General features: G+C 33.4%; 2 protein-coding genes across 3 annotated transcripts; both read right to left on the minus strand.

Moving 5' to 3' along the window:
• Positions 1–6,576: 6,576 nt before the first annotated feature.
• Positions 6,577–8,279, minus strand: LOC130981702 (histone H3.3). 2 transcript variants are annotated; one of them, XM_057905347.1, is made up of 5 exons: positions 8,162–8,279; positions 7,953–8,056; positions 7,234–7,310; positions 7,034–7,124; positions 6,577–6,936 (listed from the first exon to the last, which is right to left on the minus strand). In XM_057905347.1, the coding sequence occupies exons 2-5, from the start codon at positions 8,022–8,024 to the stop codon at positions 6,766–6,768; spliced, it is 411 nt and encodes a 136-aa protein (XP_057761330.1). In that variant the 5' UTR covers positions 8,025–8,056; positions 8,162–8,279; the 3' UTR covers positions 6,577–6,765. The 2 variants fall into 2 exon arrangements, with proteins under 2 accessions (XP_057761330.1, XP_057761329.1); XM_057905346.1 differs by having other exon boundaries at positions 7,953–8,026; positions 8,162–8,272.
• Positions 8,280–15,786: 7,507 nt separating this feature from the next.
• On the minus strand, positions 15,787–17,915 carry LOC130980450 (protein FAR-RED ELONGATED HYPOCOTYL 3-like). The gene is made up of 5 exons (XM_057904130.1): positions 17,563–17,915; positions 17,008–17,063; positions 16,450–16,923; positions 16,090–16,241; positions 15,787–15,903 (listed from the first exon to the last, which is right to left on the minus strand). The coding sequence occupies exons 1-5, from the start codon at positions 17,913–17,915 to the stop codon at positions 15,787–15,789; spliced, it is 1,152 nt and encodes a 383-aa protein (XP_057760113.1).
• Between the last annotated feature and the right edge of the window lie 3,851 nt (positions 17,916–21,766).

Below are 21,766 nucleotides of genomic sequence, written 5' to 3' on the forward strand. Positions count from 1 at the left end.
CATCCTGAGATTACTAGCAAACACATCAAGGCATCTTATGGAATCAAAGAGGAACTAGAATTCATCAAAATAAGGCTTAAAAAGCATGTTTTTACAATTAAGCACAAATACGGGAGAGATTACAAAACCATGCCAATTCATAGGTTAAATGCGAGAAAAGGTTATCAAAATACCCTAAATTCAATACAAGATAAACCCTAAAAATGGGGTTTATCAGGCCCCACGGTGGGCGCCAAATATTCCGTGCTGAGTGAACCGAGATGTATGGCCTCTGAGGGGTCACTCGAGTCCTGGGTCGAGCTATACGTCGTCTAGGGGCAGTGCCAGAGGTAGTCCTCGGTCCTTTGAAACACGGCGGCGGGAGCACCTGCACAAAGCACTCTGACGCTCAAGTAAGTACGTGAGTAATATCAGAATAAGAGAGATAACTTAGAGAGAGTTATGTAACCTGTCCCTTATAAGTTGTGTGGCATGAGCCTTTATAGGCGAGTGGTTTGTTAGTGAGGGTCTTGTTTGTTCCGATGTATCTGATAGGAGTTGTTATTAGTATCTTCAACTTATGCAGAGTCGTGATCTACTTTGAGTAGTGGATTCTGTTATTGTGGATAGCGGTTAGGAGATAAGAATGACTTAGTCAGAAATTTCTGTTGTGGTTTGTTTATTTCCGGGCTTTGAGCTCGGTTTCAGTTACAACCTTGCTTCCGAGTATCGCGGGGTACGTCAGGTGTAAATTATTGCTGAATTGGAGTTTCATTTAAAATTTGTCAGTGACTAAAGAATTACTGTATATACAAATACGATATTTGAATTTCCAACACTTATACAGAAAAATAATCTAACTACTAAAAAAATCTGAATTGATTATCAAAAATATTATTTGTACACTAAAGTCAGTCACTAAAATTAGCCATCATATATTTATGTATAAATACATATATTATTTAATTTATTTTTAAGAGTAAAGTATACTTTTTATTTCTGAAGTTTGACAAAAATTTAAAAATACCCCTAAATTTTATTTTGTTTCAATTTTGTTCCAAATTTTTTTTATTTGCATCAAATATACTCCTAATGACTAATTTTTCAAAAAATTTAAAACCAATTCAACAACAATTTCATAAGAACAACTCTCAATACAAACAAATCAAACATAATTTTCATGCATTATTATTAGATTGGTTTTAATTTTTTTGAAAATTTAGCCATCGAAGATATATTTGATGCAAATAAAAAATATTTGGGACAAAATTGAAACGAAATAAAATTTAAAAATATTTTTAATATATATTTTATATTATTCTAACATATATTTTATACAATAACAAATTTTGATAGTTAATTTTATGGTGAAAACTCAGGTAAAGTTGACTTTACGTGAAGTTGATATCTGAAAACTGTTAGATGAAAATTTAGTCAAATCAATCAAATAATCTAACGACTTTCAAATATCAACTTCACATAAAATCAACTATACTTAAGTTTCCACCTTAATTTTAATATATAGGTAGTATAATTGATTAGTTATGTTCCGATTCCAATTTGGAATTGGACTCCGAAGTATAATTCGTCCACATTAGAAAGAGTGTTGAAAATGTCCTTTTTCGATGCATTATGCTACTGGCTCTTCTTTCGTCCGAGTAATGTGGAGAATTTATAAAAAGAACTCCAACACTCAACTCACTATATAATCTAAAAATATCAAACTTAGAATCGAGAAGCTTTCTGATTTGTTGTATATCTTGTTCTTTTTTCCCTGCCCTCCATAGGTCGCCTGCATCAGTATTTATTGTGAACTTGCGTCAACCGTCTTTTGTTTGTAGTCTGAAATTTGCGTGAAATGTATAACAGTTTTTAATTTAAATTAGTTGCACCGAGTTTGACTTGATAGTTTTAAGGCATAATGTCGTCTCCAAGATATTTAAATATGGATCAAATTTATATTAATTTATTTATTTAAATAAATAAATAATTTAATTATTAAACCAACTCAAATTAGTTACGTATTAGTTTACTTATATATATATATAAAGTAAAAACTCAAATACAATTGACTTCATGTAAAGTTGATAGTTGAGAGTCGTTAGATAAAAATTTAGTTAAATCAGTCAAATTATCTAACGACTTTCAAATATCAACTTTACATAAAATCAATTGCACCTGACTTTCTCCCATAAAACGATTACATCTTAGCTAATATATGACCTAGATGTTTTAAATCATTATAAAAATGTGAACTTTCGAGTTTGATTATCATGTACTATTTAAGCCCATATATAATTTCTAATCCCTTAATTTGGATTTGGTGATAATTAATGTGGGGGTGTGATGGTTAAAAAGACAGATTTCAAAGCCGCATTGGTCCACATATGTAGTGAACAAGTAGGACCCATCAAAAGGGCACAAAGAGTGTGTATGTGCTTATCAACTTTAAGCACTAAAGGATAATGTGTCATCTTCCTGTCGAGACTCAATAGTGTTGAAACTACACAAATTCTCACCATTATCATCATGGTACCGAGTTTTTGGAAACCATTATTCACATACACCTTCTCTAACTCTAATTATATACATACACAAAAATGTAATCTTGTTTTTCCAATTACTTTGAGCCACGACAGCACCATCTACCTCCAATAATTTTGTACCATTTTTCGTGACAATCATTGCTAGGCTTTGATGACATATGTCGATTAATTGGATTTTCATTACTCTATAAAGTGATACACATTTTTGTATCTGCTCGACATAATGTTCGATAAATAATTTATATTATATATATATATATATATATATATATATATATATATATATATATATATATATATATATATATATATATATATATATATATATATATAGTGATATCTGATACCCCTTTTTCTTTTTTGATTCAAGCTAGTGATGAATGACTTGCTGCTACTTTATTGCTACTTCATATGAAGTTTAATCTAAATAAAATAAACGGTTATTATGGGCAAGAGATTAGCTTAAATTAGATTAGATAGTTAATTATGATTAAAAGATGTGAGTCACATCGTGTCGGGGTTCAATGGAGCATTATTATAGTGGTTAATTTTGCCTACTAGCTTTAATTTGTTACTTAGACTGGGCTATATGGCTAATTAATTGCTTTAATTGTATCTGCATGTCTCGCCATTGGTAAAAGAAAGGCATCAATAATCATCAACTTCTTTCTAGCAACTAGCAACTGCACCTTCTTCACAAATATAAACTGCTTTACATACTAATGTATGTATCAATAACTACTGAGATGATAAATAATTTATAACTTAATAATAGATTTTGGGTTGGGTTCAAATATTCGAAATCGCAAAAAATAAATATTCTTTTTGGGATTTTAACGAAAGGTATTTTGGAAAAAAAAAATAATCCCATTAGGTGTATATTAAAATGAACTACTAATACAAAATACAAACATAATTTTAATAACTGATTTTAGTGTATAAATAATATTTTTAAAAAAAATTTGTGCACCATTACTTTGTGTATGCAATTTAAATTTGCTTGAATTCATTACAAGTGATCAATAACCTCTACAGAGAAATACTCAAAAATAGTTTGTCAAATTTGATAACGAGAGTAAAGTGATAAATAAATTCTTGAAAATTTATATTTCGAACAGATTAGTCTCTAAAAAAGATATCAATAAAGTTTTTTAAAATAGCAGATACGTAGACACATTACTTTCAAATTAACTTCTATAATTAGGATAAAAAGTCTTAATAATTTGAATCAACTTGTCCACGTTTTTTAAGAGACTAATCTATATGAAATGTAAATTTTTAGGGTTTATTTAATTTGTTACTTTATTCAAAGAATAATGTGTTTTCATTTTCAGGAGTGATTTTTGACGAATGTTAGTGTGACCTCTGTCTATATCATTAACATGTATGAAATCAATTATAGTGTTTAGGTCACAATCTGTAACAGAGAGTAATATTAGTGTTAGAAGAGATAGATAGTAGGGTGAAGCGTGGCATATGAGAATGAAAAGGGAAAAGAAGGGGCCATGGTCATGAAGCTAAGGTGACATCAGCCACACCCATGAGTCTCTTTCAGTCGCGGCTCGACCAACCACGTTCCATGGAATATACAAGACTCAATTCAGTTGTGTTGACAAAAACTATATTATTATTATTATGGTCGGAAAGTGCTTTCTTTATGAATGGGCCAATCAGGGCTATCCACGTGTTATGGCTTTTCAAGAATGGGCAAAGAAAGGATAAGCAATTAGTGTAAATGGTTGACCAAACACAAGTTAAGTTAAGGTCCCTCCTTAGCTTTTTTATCATACCAATCATGGCACGCGCGCGCAACTATGAATTCAACTACATACTATGCATCTTTGTCATCACTAATTTCGATCTCATGCAACAAAATTAATAAGTTAAGGATAGGATACTCAGGTTGTGCTAGCTTATAGCCACCGTTGTGAAAGTTAAATGCCACTATTCTAGGATTCTCCTTCTTTCTATTACTAAGTCACTTGAAAAAGAAACATTGCTCATTGGATACTTTCAGTTATGTATTTCCGAAGCTGATGATATTACGTTATCGAATTTTTCTGTTAAGACTACCTTAGATTGTTGGAAGTAAACCAACATTGAGATCTTTTAAAAGATCCATCTTATTATAATAAATACAAAATTTATATAGTGTAAGGTGCAGGAATGCCAAAAATTAATGTTTGAAGTGGTTGAATGGGTAGCGTATGAATGTATGTATATGTATATGTAGTATATATGACAAAATCTTTGCTAGCATCATGCATGTCTGCCTGTCCGAGTGTATATGTATTAATCAATCATATTTTATATTAGGCATACTAAAATTAGTTATTAAACTAGAATACATATTTAAATATAAAATATATATTAAAAATAAATTAAATTATATATATTTATATATAAATACATAATAATTAATTTTAGTGTGTAAAAGTAACATTTTTGTTATACATATTATCTTGAAAGTGATAAGCCTCTATTTCCATTAATTTCATTTATCAATTATCACCATACCAATTCAAAAGTCATATGAGTTAGTGTTTCTTTGCGACACTTTGCCTATCATTCATCTTTTAATTCTCATCTATTATTATTATTATTTTGTAATTCCATATTATATTAACGATAATGTTAGAGAAAAAAAAAACAGTCAAAATTTATCTTATTTAATAATTAATAAATATTAAATAAAATAAATTTTGAGTATTTTTGGCTAATTATTTTTCTTAGTTTTTTGTTCAACAAGAAAATAATATTTTGATTTATCTTTGAATAAGAGTGGCTAATGCCAAAAAAAAAAAAAAAAACTTTACTTATCAATTTCTTACTAGTTTATGATCATATTTCATGATTTCATCACAAAATATAAATATACTAGTACTGGTTTACGATAGCAATGTATTTTTTATTGTAGCTTCCTTTACTGTGTTTTTGCCTTCCTTCTATGAAACCCGAGGATTCCTTTTGTTTATTGCTTTTTCTATCAGCATGAAACCATCGGTATTTTTGGTCTTCGAATGGAACCAACTTCAAGGACCCATTTAAAATAATGGGCTGAATTTTGTTCATCCATCAACAGAATATCCAAGGTTTGTACATTTGAATTTTTAATAACGTCAAAGATATCAATTATAAAAATAAATTGGCCGGTCCAAAAAAAAAAAAAAAATAGATTGGTTAAGTGATAAGCTCACTCATTCATTTAAGTAAATATCAGGAGTTCGAATCCTCGCTTATGCATGTAGCAAGCTATTGGACAACGGAAGACAGCGAATTAATTTTTGATCTGTTAAGCTGAGAGATAACGCAAGTAACCAAAAGAAAAAGAAAAACCTTGAGTTGTCTCAAACCAAATTAAATACCTGCATTCATGTATGCCAACACCATCGAGCTGAAGAAACATTAAAATATTAACATCGTCAATTACCCAAAAACAAATCAATTTGGATTTATCAAATAATCTACTCATTTTTTAAACAGATGTCAGATATGCAGCAAATCAATGATAGACTTTTAAATAGAACTTAAATCTGATAAATTCATCCATAGGGGTCTCGAAGATACTTTCACCTTATGCATCTTATGATGTTGTCATTATTATCATAATATAAAAACATTCATCATAGCATTTATCATTTTTTTTTGGTATCCCCATTTATCATATTTCTGAAAACATAAGCCTCTAGGTTTCTTTTCCACTCAACCCAATTCTGAGGCGAACACATTTTTTCAATCCCAAATGTGGCCTGCTATTGTGCTTTCTCCAAAAACCGTCCCAAATAAAAAGATCTCCAGCCCATGGTACCATCCTCAATGAAAAGTTCCTACCATTAAAAATATCCTATTTAGGACTTTGGGCCTAAGTCAGCCCAGATCATATTGTAGTTTTTTGGTCTAACCGAAAAAAAAAACTTCAAGTGGCCAAAAAAACTGGCCAACAACTACCGTCTCACAATAAGTCTTCTACATATCACGCCAACTTGCTGGTCTGGTGGGCAAGGATATATGCTAACCAAAGTCATAATACAGCAAAAATAACTAGCACACATTAAGCAAAGGCAACAAGGACTTTAGTATAACTTCACGGTTTTGTCATATTGTCAAGACAACAAATAGTATAAAGTGGTTCAAATTCCAGATAACCACAACGGATTATAGGTGCATAACATACAATCTAAATGAACAGACAGACCAATTTTTCAATTCATTCTTCTAATAGACCAGACACCTATTACAATTAAGCCCTTTCACCACGAATCCGCCTAGCAAGCTGGATGTCCTTGGGCATTATGGTCACCCGCTTAGCATGGATGGCGCACAGATTAGTATCCTCAAACAATCCAACAAGATAAGCTTCTGCAGCTTCCTGAAGAGCAAGAACAGCATGGCTCTGGAACCTCAAATCCGTCTATACACAAAAAGAGAAACAGAAATAACTTGGTTATTACAAACATATAATACGAACGACAATAACGAAAAAAGCACATGCAGTCTGGATTCGTCACCTTGAAGTCTTGGGCAATTTCACGAACAAGACGTTGGAAGGGCAGTTTCCTGATCAACAGTTCAGTACTTTTCTGATACTTGCGAATTTCACTGTTCAAATGTTAGAAAATAAGAAAATTAATTTGATTTTGATCCCCATTCAGAACAGAGTAAATATAAGAAAAAGAAAAGAATAATTTAACGAACAAAACATCTATACCGAAGAGCTACGGTTCCTGGGCGGTATCTGTGGGGCTTCTTCACTCCACCGGTGGTAGGGGCAGACTTTCTTGCTGCCTTTTATATGAAACAAACATGCAAACAATTATACCTTGCGAAACATTAACCTCATAAACACTTTATACCCATTACACATGTAAGAGAAAGAAGTAGATGGGAAGAAATAAAAGAGAAGGGGGGGGGGGGGGGGGGAAGCTAATCGAAACCATAATGAAAATTATCATTCTACTTCAAGAAATTCAACTAAAATGGTAATTGGGCACGCATTGTTTCCCAATAATCTTACACATGTAGCACAAAATTTATCAAACTTAAAAATCCAACACAATAATGTGAAATTCAAAGACCCAAAACATCGAATTTATTCAATTCATTGTGAATAATGAGCAAGACCAAACATGCTAAGTTGGAAGACATGTTTTTCAAAAGTCTTGCTAAAATATAGAATAGTTCCCAATTACCAAATCAGATAAAATAAATAAAATAAAAGATGTTAATACTGCAGCAAATGATTAAAATGCTATTGTCGAAAAATCCAACTACGAAACTTAAGCAAACAAAATAACGATCGAATAATCACAACCAGAATTAACAAGCCACTAACACATGCAACAAGAAAGAAAAAGAACAAATTAAATCGACAATAAACGTGAAAATCGAAAGCATATAAAAGCTAAAGAATTAGAAAAGAATGAAAACCTTAGTTGCGAGTTGCTTCCTTGGAGCCTTTCCACCGGTAGATTTGCGAGCGGTTTGCTTCGTACGTGCCATGTCTGCTTACGGAAGACGAAAGAGGAGATTATCTACAAATCGAAGCACGTAAGGGACTGAAGACACATTGAATCACCGAAGTATGAAGAAATTTAGGTGGGAATAACAAATTGGAAGAGAGGGAAGAAGGGAATTACCAGGTTAGGGTTTTCAAATTCTTCAATCGCCAAGACGAAAGAGGATTCGATATTCCACCGACAATGAACCTAATAAGTGCCTTCGCAGGTTATAAACACGCACGTGCTACCCCCTTCTGATCAAAACTATTTAAGATAGGCCGCGCTTTCAAAATAAATAGAGTGGTAAATGGTAATTACTCCTCAAGAAATTAAAAAATTGGATATTTTAGTATTTAAAAAAATAGTTTTGTTAGGTAGCCAATAATTTTTTTAATAATATGAATATTGGGTTCTAAAATTAACCTAATAAAATAAAAAAAATACTTACTTATTCTAAATTATCTTCTAAACCTTAACACTAGGATAACTATCTGTATACTTAGTGAATTGATCATCCAGCCGTTATTAACTGTGCATGAGTAAATCGAATAAAAAAACATCCAATTAAGAATAATCAACATAATCATCTGCATACCTATTGAATTGAATATCCGACATATTTATTGTTCATATTGTTTAGTATTCTCATTGTCTCCTTATATTTTTTCATAAAAAACTAATGCTTAAAAATATCTTTAAAATTTTATTTTGGTAGATAAATTAGTTTTAATTTTTTTGACAGAATAATGATTTAAATTAGTCTTTAAAGATTAAAAAAATAAATATTTTTGTTTTTAAAAAAAATAATACATAAATTAATCTACAACATTTTTTTTTGTCAAACACAACAATTTTTTATTTATTTTTCTGACGTAATTTACTAACGGGAGAATATAAATTTAACACACTTTTTTTGTTAACATGATTTTTGAATACGTTATAAATTAAAGAAAAATAATACATGTGTCATATAAATGTATATGTTAAGTTAGTCTAATTAGATTAAGTTAATTAATCAAATTGAGATTCAAGTGAAAATAGAAGAATAATTTTAACAGGTTTGCTACACATACAAGCCTTTTTGGTTTACAAGTTATACAAGTTGGTCCAACCCAAAAAAACCACACGTACTCACTCTTTAGAATGGAGCGTAAAACGCACGCGCCTTACACAACGGTTGCGTTTTTCAAAACACACTCATTATGGCACACTCTTCCTCTTCTTTCTCATTCAAAACGCAAACCGTTAAGTTTCAAGCCACATTCGAAACAAATTACGATTCTGAAGAAACGTTCCAACTCCTCGCGAAGAGTAGAAGAAATTAAGAACAAAAGATACAAATCTCCATAAAAAATAAGCAGAAAAAATGAAGAAACATTATTCCAGGTACTGTTTTACTGTTCTTCAAGGTTTTTCACATTTCTGTTTCTGATTTCAAAATCAAAATACTATATCGTCAATATTTCTTGCTCTGTTTCTTCTAGATTTTTCTAGGTTTTACTGTTCTTCTTGTTTTATATCTCATATTACTGTTCTGACGAAACTGTTCTTTGTTTACGCTATCTTACATACTTCTAGTGAATGCTTTAACGTGTGTTTTGATCTGTTTGGTACATATTTTGTGCATGTTTACATGTTTTTTAAGTAGGTTTGTGCATGTTTACATGAAAGAATCTTTCTCTTCTAACTGATTTTTGGGTGTATATGGCGAATTTTTGGGTGTATATGGTCGATTGTCGGGTGTATATCTCGAATTTGGGATGCGATTGTTGCTTCTAGTGGCATTTTGAACTTAAATATATTTCTGAACTCATATAATGTCATATAATCTAAAAAATATAGAGGTGTATGGGACTGATATATATATTAGGAGTTTTGAAGTCTAACTGGTACTGTTCTAATTGTGCCTGACCTTGTAGTGTCATTTTATGCATGTTTGGGTAAATTGAATATGATTTTGAATTGATTTAATTTCGTTTAATTGAAAAAATAAAATGTTTATGGGAATGTGTTTGGGTGTATGTGGCTGATATTTGGGTGTATCTGGCTGATCTATGGGTGTATGTTTCTGATTTTTTGGTGTATTTTTTATCTATTGACAGCATCTCTTTTTCATTGTGATAAAAATGGCAAGCAAAAATCAAGGTGAAAAAATTATAATGTAAGCACAAATATATGTCTTAGAACAAGTCAATTTTTCCTAATACAAATATATCTTATTATAATGATTCTAATTTTGCTTTGTTTACAGCAAACCAAAGACTTGAAGTGTGCAACCCATTTGTTGAGTGAAAAATTTGAACATATGAGCGAGGAAAAGAAAGCAATTGTTCGGATTTAGGTTTCGGTGGACTGATGCACATCCCGCTAATGAGGGTGCATCACAAACTATTAAAGGAGTTGGCTAACTCCTTTAAATTGGGGGAAAAACACACTCGAAACCAGCTACGGTACGTTTAGAGTTAAACCCAGCACAATAGGGGCTGCGCTTGGCCTCAACGCATCAGGTAACTCATTACAGAAAATCTCTATACTTCCATTCTTCGTAATATATTATTCTGCTATAATATAATCAAGAAACAAACATAGGTGTATATGAGTGATGTTGGGGTGTATATGAGTGATGTTGGGGTGTCTATGAGTGATATTGGAGGGTATATGACTGATGTTGAGGTGTATATGAGTGATATTGGGGTGTATATGAGTGATGTTTGGGTGTATTTCAAGTGATTTTCAGTTTAAGTTGTTTTCTTTTTTGTAGGAGATCTATTTCCTGAGAAAGTCAATTATAAAGAACTTTCTGAAGAGAACAAACAGATTTTTAGAAGATTCTAGGGGAAGACTCTAAAGAGTCTAACGGATAAAATGATGAGTATTGGTGTTGGAAATGAACAGGATTGCCTCATGTTCAAGAGAATTTTCATCCTCTATCTACAGATGGCATTCCTGTTGCCAACCAAAATCTCTCCTGTACACCTAGCTCCAATTTTTAAGATGGACAAAATAAAGGAGGACAACTGGAGAGCCCATGTTCTGAATTTCATCATCAAGGGCATAACTAATTACAATCTGAAAAAGAAAAAGTCAATCGACGGCTGCCTGTTTGCCCTGATGATAGTCTATTTCCATCTGTCAAAAAACAAAGACAAGAAAGGAGAAGAAAGATCTGCACAACCCTGGATTTTCAACTGGAATAGAGAGCACTTGGTTGAAAGAATGAGAGCAGAAATGGATGGACATATGGTAAGTGAACGGAATACTTTGGGTGTATTTTATTTACGTGGGTGTTGTTAAGGGAATAGTAAAAATGGCAGAAATAAAAGAGAAATTGAAAAAAATGAAGGAAAAAGAAAAGAAAGAAAAAAAAGAAAAAAAAAACTAAAAAAAAAGAAGGCAAGTTCATCATCATCTGAGAGTGATACATCTAAAACTGAAGTTTATTCTTCCTTTGAGTCTGAGACAGAAAAAGACTTAGAGGAACCAAAAAGGAAACAACCCACCTAAACAGCCAAAAAGTAAGTAACATACTTGGCTATATTTTGTCACTTTTAGGGTGTTTTTTGCTAATGATTGTTTGCCTTCCAGAATGGAATCTTAAACAAGGAAGAAGATTAAGGAAGATTCTGATTCAGAAACTGAATCAAATGATGAGTAATGTTCTGAAATTATCATCACTTTCCTTTCCATTTATTCTCAAATTTTCATGTATTAATAGAGCGTTTCTTATTAACTTTCAGAAGCGAATAATTATCACCAGTTAAAAAAAACAAAGAAAAAAATTCAGAGAACACCCCAAAAGTAAGCACTGCTTTGGATAGTATTTTTTGATCAATTTTATTTTGTCTTTCTGATTCATACTTTTTTCCCCAAGACACAATCCAAAAAGAAAAAGCTCACTGTTGAGGATTCATCTCCTGAACAAACTCAATCCAATCATGGGTAGGGTACTTTGAAAGCTATATTATCATTTATCATCAAAATTATATTTGTTAACATGTTCTTTTATGCATGTACTGTCAGATCTGAAATTGAAACTGAAGAATTAGAAGAATTCTTAAGGGAATCTAAGAAGAAGAAAAACAATGAAAAATCTGCTGCATAGGGGTTTGTTATATTTGGGGTGTATATTATAGATTTTAAGGTATTTTCGTTACTAATAATTGTTTCTGGTTTCCCAAGGAGAAGGGAGTTGACCTGCGAGCGACAGAAGGTCACTATGACTCATCTGAATCGTAAGAACCTTTATTTGATAAAATCTTGTTATCCTGATTTAACCGTATGGTATTTTTACTAAATGATATCTATTCTATGTTTAGAATACCAGAGGTAAACTTAAGAAGTGAGAATGATCCTTTGTCTCAAGGACACACAGATCAAAGCAACATAAACAAACCAGAGGATAGCATGTAATTTCTTCTTCTAATACCAGTTGCTTTTATCTTTTATTACATTCTTTTTCTAATTCTGAATATATTTTTTTTAGAAAAAAAAGCCCTTTAATGTTTTATTCAAGAAAAAAGGCAGGAAAAAAAAGCAAAAATTACAACTACGTAAGTTCTCAAAAAACAAAGCCTGTGTTTCTTTTGAATGCTTCGGGTGTATTTTTGACTTTCTTTGGGTGTATTTCAGGTTGAGTCTGGTAGAAGAATCAACCAATGACCCAGCTGAAGAGAATGGTTGTGCTGGTAGACATAGTCACAAAATGAAGCGCTTTCAATGTGAGTTTTTCAAGTAAATTTCAACCTTATAACCATTTTATTTTCACGAACTTTTTTAACCTTTTATTTTTGTCTTGTTTAGAGTTCCGATTCAAGTTTATCTACCTCTATCCCAGACAACTCCTGTGCTAGAAATTGAACCAACCCCTGCAAAGTCTCCAAGTGAAAAAATTAATGAAGAAACTATAAAAAGGTAAGGAATAATCTTGGGGTGTATTTGGTTATTGTTTGGGTGTATATTGTCCTTGTTGGGGTGTATATCTTCACAATTGATCTGTAACTAGTTTTTTATAATATGATTCGTTTTATGTAACCCTACAGCACTCTAGAACCACCCCCGAAACCTGAAGAAAGCACACCCACGCTTCCACCAGCTCCATCTAAAATGTAAGTTCAGCAAAATAAAAGTTGGTTTTCACTATCATTCATCTATTCTTATTCTTATATTATGTTATATGTCAACACACAGTAATCCAGCCCCAGAAGGCACTGCTGCACTGATGATGACGGCCCGGACAGCATCGTACATACCTAAAGAAGGTCCGATGCCATCATTTCAGGCTTGGCTTGACTGATTCAAGTCAAGAAGAAGTAGCAACGCAAGAGGGGGAGAGGGAAAAAACTCCTGAAACGCCAAAACTAATAGAACAATTAGGGGAGCTGGTGAAAAAAATTGCAAGCAGTGGGGTGATAACAGAAGTTAAAAGTCCATAGATTCAAAAGCAGAGTTGCAAAGAAAGTTTTGAAAAGTTTAAAACTCCTACGAGGACCAACGAGATGTTGGCTGAAATGAAGGAGAAATGCTACATCTGGACCACACGTGTGAAGACATACGGAGATGGAGGAACTAATGAGTATGACACCGTGTGCACACTCAATGCCCAAGATCGATACATTTTGTCAAAATTCCACTTCGCATCTCTCAAAGCTGATACACATATAGAAGCTGAGGTAATATTAGAATAACATTAATGATTTTATCATGAAATGTAACTGCAATGTTGATTGATATAAATTGATTTGGGCTTTTTTTCTAGATTGTCTCTGCCATGTGCCTCATCCTTAACCAGCAAAACATTAAAAGGTTTCAAGAAGAAATATACTGTCTCCCCCTGATATTGTGGTAAGGTGTAATTCAATGAATCTTGGGTGTATTTCTTAAATCCTTTGGGTGTATGTCTGTAATCGTTTGGGTATATTTCTGTAATCGTTTAGGTGTATTTCTGTAACCGTTTGGGTGTATTTCTATAATCCTTTAGGTGTATTTCTGTAATTATTTGGGTGTATTTCTTTAATCGTTTGGGTGTATTAAATATTTCATTTGGTGTTTCACAATTGTTGCAGAACATGGCCATTGGAAATCATCCAAATGGGGAATTCTTACAACCTAAAACCAATAAGCCATCACAGGGTGGAAGACTACCCAATGTTTATACCCTTCTTGGACCACAAAAAATTAGCATCACATCCATATGTAAGTTTTCATTTCTAAAACTTCTTATCACCATTCTTTACTTATGTGCCAAATAACACTGTTCAATGTGGACATGCTTCAGATTTTTGCATCTGTTTGCTATTCAAACCATTGGTGGTTATGGGTGGCTGATGCAAGAAAGAGAAAATTTTATATACTTGACACATCACAAGACATATCCATCCGATGCAAGAATGAACCTAAATAAATTCATTGCAAGTTGTTTCTGTGTTTTGTATTTTAATATTTGGGTGTATTTCTGTTCAATATAAGGTGTAAGTTTGTGCTCCTTTGGGTGTATTCCTTTATTAAATATATTCATATATTACTGATTTATTTTGTGTTTTAAGGGATATGTAATTTGAAGAATGAGAGTATATGCTGGGGGGCACCTCTGAAGAGAAAGGATTAGAAAATTGAACCACGATACATTAACATCTCAGACCAAAAGACAAGGTATAAATCTTTCACTCTGAAAATTAATCTTTCCTATATATAATTTTCTAATTTATTTCTTGTTTTTCAGCTATAACTGTGCTATTTATGTAATGAAGTGGCTTGAAATAATTCAACTCGAAAACATTAAAAGGGGAAAGTATGAGTGGGACAATTGGATCCAGGTAATTATGTTTAAAACTATATAACTCTGTATTACTTTACTAAATTAACATGGTTGATTAAAAAGAATATTCTTTTAAAATGTAGGACGAGGTGGACCACTATAGGGTAAAATATGCTTCCCGGATTCTATTTCATGAAATGAATCAAGACAAAGGTGAAGCCATTAGGGGAAGTGATGCAATAAGACTGTCCAAACCATCCTCATTGTTATTGAGTCTATATTGTTAGATAGATTCTAATGATATTGACACTGATTAAGCTAACTGTTATGTAGTCTTGTAACAATTTGAACACATGTTGTAAAATTTTGCCAATTATAATCCAGTTTTATTATAATTTTTTTCATAATTAAACTGTCTCTGCTGTATTCAAAAGGTATGAATTACAGGTGCTAAAATATGAAGGAAACCATCAAATTAGATATACACCCATAACATGAAAATTTACATCCAAGAAAAGTTGAATATACACCCAAACTTCTATCCCCTGATGCTTTATCCCTAAAACCCTAAACCCCTAAACCCTAAACCCTAAAATCCTAAATCCTAACCCGTAAACCCTAAACCCTAAATCCTAAAATCTAAACCCTAAACCCTAAACCCTAAACCCTAAACCCCTAAACCCTGAGACCCTAAACCCCTAAACCCTAAACCCTAAACCCTAAACCCTAAACACTAAATCACCCAACCTACTATACACCCAAAACATAGAATTTTACACCCCAACAATTTCAATATACATCAAAACTTCTATCCACTGATGCTGGATTCCTAAACCCCTAAACCCTAAACCCTAAACCCTAAACCCTAAACCCTAAACCATAAAAAACAAACAAAACAATAATTTATAACATAAACAGCAACATATGAAATATATAAATGTAAAATATCAAATACAAGAAAATTCAAAAATACACCCAAAAAATGGAGCTTTACACCCATATTCTATAACTATACATCTAAAAAACTATCCCCTACTGCTGGTTCCCTGAACTGATAATTCATAATACGTCCTTGATATTGGCTGGAATTTGGACGCACCACTGATGCAGCATCAAAGAGGTTTAACTGGAAATAATAAACTCACATATTAGCAAAACTATTAACAAGAAAATTAAACTCAATCACCACATACTTGAAGAACATCACTTTCACCTCGTTTAAAGCTTTCGTTTTCTTCTTCTTTGAGGCATTTGCAATCTATTTGTCTAACTTTGAACCTAGCCTATTTTTTGGACGTCCTCTTGTTCAAACCATTGGAGGGCTTTGAAGCTCGTTAACGGATTCTAAATTGGGATCTTCATGAGATAACAAACATGTCCCCTTCCTTTTGGCTTTCAGTTCTTCCATCTCAACCATGACGTTATCGTATGCACGGTGCATAATGGCAGCCAGCTCCTTCGATTCTGATACAAATTCAAAAATATTTTACGAACGAAACACTAATTTGTCAAACCTCTTGCTTCTTGGCTCCAACAGTGGCTCGTCGTGGCTGCTCTTAATGTGTGTGTCATCTCTTTACCTTCTTGCTCCATCATTCTAATATATATCTCGGTGACACTTGGGTTACTCGTTCAAAGCTTAACCCGCTTAGTGCGTGACGGCACAATATGCCTCTTGACTCGAATAATAAGCATTGGCATTTCACTTGGGCTGCTACTGAGTCGTAAGTAATCACAAACTTGTTGAATATTGAGCTGAAAACTTGTTCTCCAACTTCGTATACTGAATAGCCTAGAGCGGAGTTCGTTAATCTTGTGATGCAATTCGAATTTCCTCTGAATTGTGCTTGGACTTTCCTAAACTTTTGGTGAGTGTTCACATGTTGAAATTGAGCTTCAATGGAGGATTTAGTTGCACACGGTATGACCGCATGAAAATCTGCATCATTTGATTCTCTCTCTGCTTGCTCCCTGCTTCCGAGGCAATTATCGTATTGTTTGACAAATTGGATAAGCGAGCTGTTCCGTGTAATGAACTTGTTAAAAAATGAATGCATGCTCTCGCTCCTTTGTGTGCTTTTTATCCCTGCCCAGAAGTGGTGATCTAGATAAATTGGAACCCATATATGATGATCTTCGTAAAGATCTGCAGAATACACCCAAACCAGACTATATTACACCTAAAAAACATGCAATTTACACCTCTACTGCAGATTTTAAACAACATTACCTGAAAGCCACTTGTTATCCATAAGACCATACTTCAACAGAAAATCATTCCAATCCCTATCAAATGAGTCTTTGCTATGAGAGTTCCAAATAACTTGGCTCAATTCTTGTTCGATTTCTGCATGTCCCGTGTACCCATTTAATTTGCTTGGGATCTTCTTCGTGATGTGTCAAATACACCAACGGTGAATTATTGTTGGCATACAAGCCTCTATAGCCCTTTTCATTGACGCACATTGATTGGTGAAAAATCCTTTCGGAGCATTTCCTCCCATGCAACGAAGCCAACATTGAAATAACCATTGAATGATTCAATTTTTTCGTTTTCATCAAAGAGCATCTAAGAAGTGTTGACTGACCGTGGTGATTCACCCCGACAAAGGAACCACAAACCAAATTATACTTGAAATAAAGTACGAGATTGCAGAATGAAAAATCATTACGTACACCCAAATAATGATTTTATACACACAAAAAAAAAATCCAATATACACCTCTACAGTAGATTCATAAAACAAACGTTAATTTAGCATTATAAACAAGAACGGCATATTACCTATTTGTATTGTAGGTGGTGTCAAATAAAATAACATCTCCGAAATACTCAAAGGCAGCTCTGCTCCTTGCATCGGCCCAAAAAGCCAGCTTAATCGATTGATCGCCCTCGAGTTCAAGCTCAAAAAAGAAATTCTGATTCTTCTCTTTCATTCTTAATAAATATTTTCCGAATTTCTTTGCATTTTCTTGTTCCGAAATATTCCGCACTTCTCTCGTGATGTAATTCCTCACATCCTTTTCAATAAAATTTAACTCGTGGTGACCGCCAGCTGCCGCAACGAATGATTGGTAAGTTTTGCTTGGTCTGATACCAGCTTCCTCGTTATTCTCTATTGTACGATGAACGGACATGCTTAGTTCCCTATACTATTTGAGCATCTCTGCTTGAGTTAGACAGCAAGGGTATGAATGATGCAGCACGACCTTCGAAATTATCCAAGCACCAACATCCTTCAATGTGTGTATATAAATTTTTGCAGGACAATTTAAACTAGCTGTGGGATTTGTCTTCTTGGTCGGAGATATTTTAGATTTCCATTTTCCTTCTCTGCTACATGTAATCAATTGATTCTTAATTTCATTTCCCTTCTTATTTGTGCTCCGAACTCTTGTAGAAAAACCTGCAGCCTTGGCATAGTCCTTGTAAAATTTTGCAGCATTTTTAAGGGTGTTAAAAGTCATTCCAACCTTGGGAACAAACTAGTCATCAACAACACAGAGGGGCTGCAAAATACACCATGTTAAAAACTAAAATACACCTAAAAATTTCTGATCTACACCTGAACGACAACAACTCAACTAAAATAACAATAAAAGCCATAAACTGTAAATACACCCAAACTTCCTTAAAATACACCCAAAAGGTTCTGATTTACACCCCAACGTCTGGTATAAAATACACAAAATTAATCAAAACTAGTACATTAGATTCAATTTACAGTCAATGTTCACGCATTAATTTCACAGTGAATGTTCACGCATTATTCAGCTAGACAATCACAAACGACTATCTGCATCAAATTCAGATTCAATAATTAACTGAAACTAAATCACACCTCAAGAACTTCGTTCGATTCAAATTCAAGATCCACTTCGCAGTGGTTCATCTGACAATCTGAAGTTGAATCATCCAGTATCTTCAAAAAGATTTCAAAACATTAATTCAGATACCATGAAAATCGAAAAAAAACAAAGCTAGAGTACAGAGAGAGAAATGCACATAAATGAGGAATAAGAAACCACTGATAAATCACGAAAAACAATGAATGAAAAGGGAAAAGAAATGCCAGGAAGGAGATCAAATAAATTTGACAAGAAATTCAAAAAAGGAAACGAAATCTTTTGAAATTTGGAAGTTATATATTCACGCATTAATTGATTTGGATTGATTTAATATTCTGTTAAAAAGGTGTGTGAAAGACAGATGCCACAAGAGGCGCATTTGAGGGTAAAGGACTTGTAAAACTTGTAAACCTTAATTGCTTGTATGCAGAAATTAATCCTAATTTTAATTATATTTCATTCCTAGTTATCACACCAAACTAAGTTATGCTAAATACAAAATATTAAATAGATTTAAATTTTATTGATTATTATTATTATTATTATTATTATTGTTGTTGTTGTTGTTGTTGTTGTTGTTGTTGTTGTTGTTGTTGTTGTTAAGTGACAATACACACACTTATATTTATTCAAAAAATTTAATATTCATTTTAATAATTTTGTACAATTAACAAAATTATTAATTTGAGAAAGTATATATAAAATTAAAAATAAAAATAAATACATAATAATATTTGTTTAATTCGAAAAATAGACAGAAAATTGTTATGTTTGACAGAAAAAAATATTAGAGATTAATCTGTGTATTAATTTTTTGAAGGACTAAAATGTTTCGAGATTGATTTGGATAATTATTTTACCAAAATAAATAGACCAGGGACTAATTTATCTATCAGAGTAAAACTTTAAGAATATTTTTGTGCATTAATTTTTTTTTAGAGACTAAAATATCTACTTTAAAAATCTTTAAAAACTGATTTAAATAATTACTCAAATAAATAATATAGAGACAAAATGACCGATAGAATATAATTTTAGACTTTGTTACTACTTTCTTTTTACAATTATTTATTATTTAATACTATCATCAAATTAATTTGGATAATATTAAGAAGACAATATTTAAAATTATTTTATATAATATAGTATCTATAATTTTATTTATATAGTATTGATAATTATATAATTATTTTAATAATAATTAATTAATATTAATAAAATAATTTTAAATTATTTGGACTAATTTTTATTATTTTCTATTATTGAATCAAATTAGACGTGGTAATTTTTTTTCTCACATTAACTATTGACTTTCTTATTCATTAATTGAAATTATGTGAATATAAAAATCTAACTAGATCACAACTCCCTTTCCCTCTAAGGTGCATCAAACTCCAATCTTAAACAATTAACAATTGACCATTATAAAATTTTATTAGTTATAATATTTTTCCGGGTAATTTACTAATATAAATAAAAGCAAACTAATTTTACTATAATGTACAAAATGTAAAATGAATACCATAATGCATTTTTTGTATAATTTGTGTAAATTACGACAGTTTACACAATACACATAATTCGCTTTAGGGATATCGCGGATTACGTACAAAAAGAACTGGTCATAAACTGCGACAGAGGTGTCGCGGTTTACGTGTTGGCGTGAATTGGGCATAAACCGCGATAGGGGTGTAGCGGTTTATGCATTACTATAAATATTTAATAGAAATAAACATAGTGTGAGGTTAACAAAAAGTACATGGTAAATAAAGTGTGAGGTTAACGAAAAACATACATTACATACACCTAATTCAATAGAAATAAACTAAGTACAAACACGTATAATACAAAAGTACATGGTAAATCTGACATACATGGGTATCATCAATAGAAACATAAAACAGTAAGCTACGGCCCCTGCCTATCCTCATCCTCGTTGGCAGAGTCGTGTCCAAATACGCCCAGGAGATGCGACCCTGTCCCACATCGAGCGACCCGTCTCACTCTGGTAGGCCTCTGGCGCTGCTGTGCTGGAGGCTCGATATGCAATCCTGTCCCATATGCAGATGCAGGCGTCCCTCCCATGCCCAATCAACTATCATACAGATTGCCAGTAGGCTCATTTAAGTCTACATGTCGTTGGGGCTAGTATCCATGAGGGTCAGACATCTGTGGCTAGTACCGCTGCATATCATCCATATCTGGGCGATAGCCCTGCAACGTCCATCTGGAACTGGGTCTCAGGCAACTGATCCTGTGTGGTCTGCTGATGAAAATCTGGAGGGCGGTCATCACGGATGAGATCTGCAAAATCGAAATAGAACTGTCAACTCCCAACCTTGTAGTCCATATCCATCGTGAAAGTCAGACCCGCCAGGTCATCATACATCTGGCCATGGATGTTGTGGTATATCTGGGAGCTAGAGACATGTGTAAGACGAACCTCCTGGGTCTCCGCCGCTGAATGCTTAGGGGGTCTATCGCTAGGACCAGCAGATGTGCCCCCTGATGAACCACCCCGACGGTGCGGCCGGCCACGCCGGACACGGTGATCGGCATGTCCGACTCCATCGCCATCGGATCTGTTATCCTGAATCATGTCATCCAGGCATCGCCACTCCCAGTCTGTAGCACGGGTTCCAACGCGTCGTCGTCGCTCAACGCGCCTGTTATCTGGCACGTCTGGCATGGATACCCTCGGAGGAGCCTGTGACGACCCTCGCTGAACAACATCCTGTGAGATCTCCTCGGCCCTAGGATCGGCAATCGAGGAATTTGGCGACAAAAACCTAATAGCCTCTCTGTACCACCATCGCAGGAAGTCTGCCGACGGCCCGGGATCAGGCACCTGGGGGATACTGAGGACAGCATCGAACCTGTTCTACCAACTAAGGTGCCATACCTGGTAGTAGCTCGGGAACCATCTGTCCCCACCCTCCCATCCTTGGCATGGAGCCAATCAACGTTCGATGCTAGCTCGGGCTTGTGCTGAATGCCACCCGACACATGCACCGATATAGCCAGGCCAACGCTGCCGACCCCAGCTATAACTGCCCATATCATCAAGTCTCGCCACAAAGGGCAACCATCGTATATGAACCCAATTTTCACTCTTGTCACCGAAGAACTGAGTGGAAAGC

Source organism: Arachis stenosperma, chromosome 5 (assembly GCF_014773155.1).
Source record: "Arachis stenosperma cultivar V10309 chromosome 5, arast.V10309.gnm1.PFL2, whole genome shotgun sequence".
NCBI classification, from domain to species: Eukaryota; Viridiplantae; Streptophyta; class Magnoliopsida; order Fabales; family Fabaceae; genus Arachis; species Arachis stenosperma.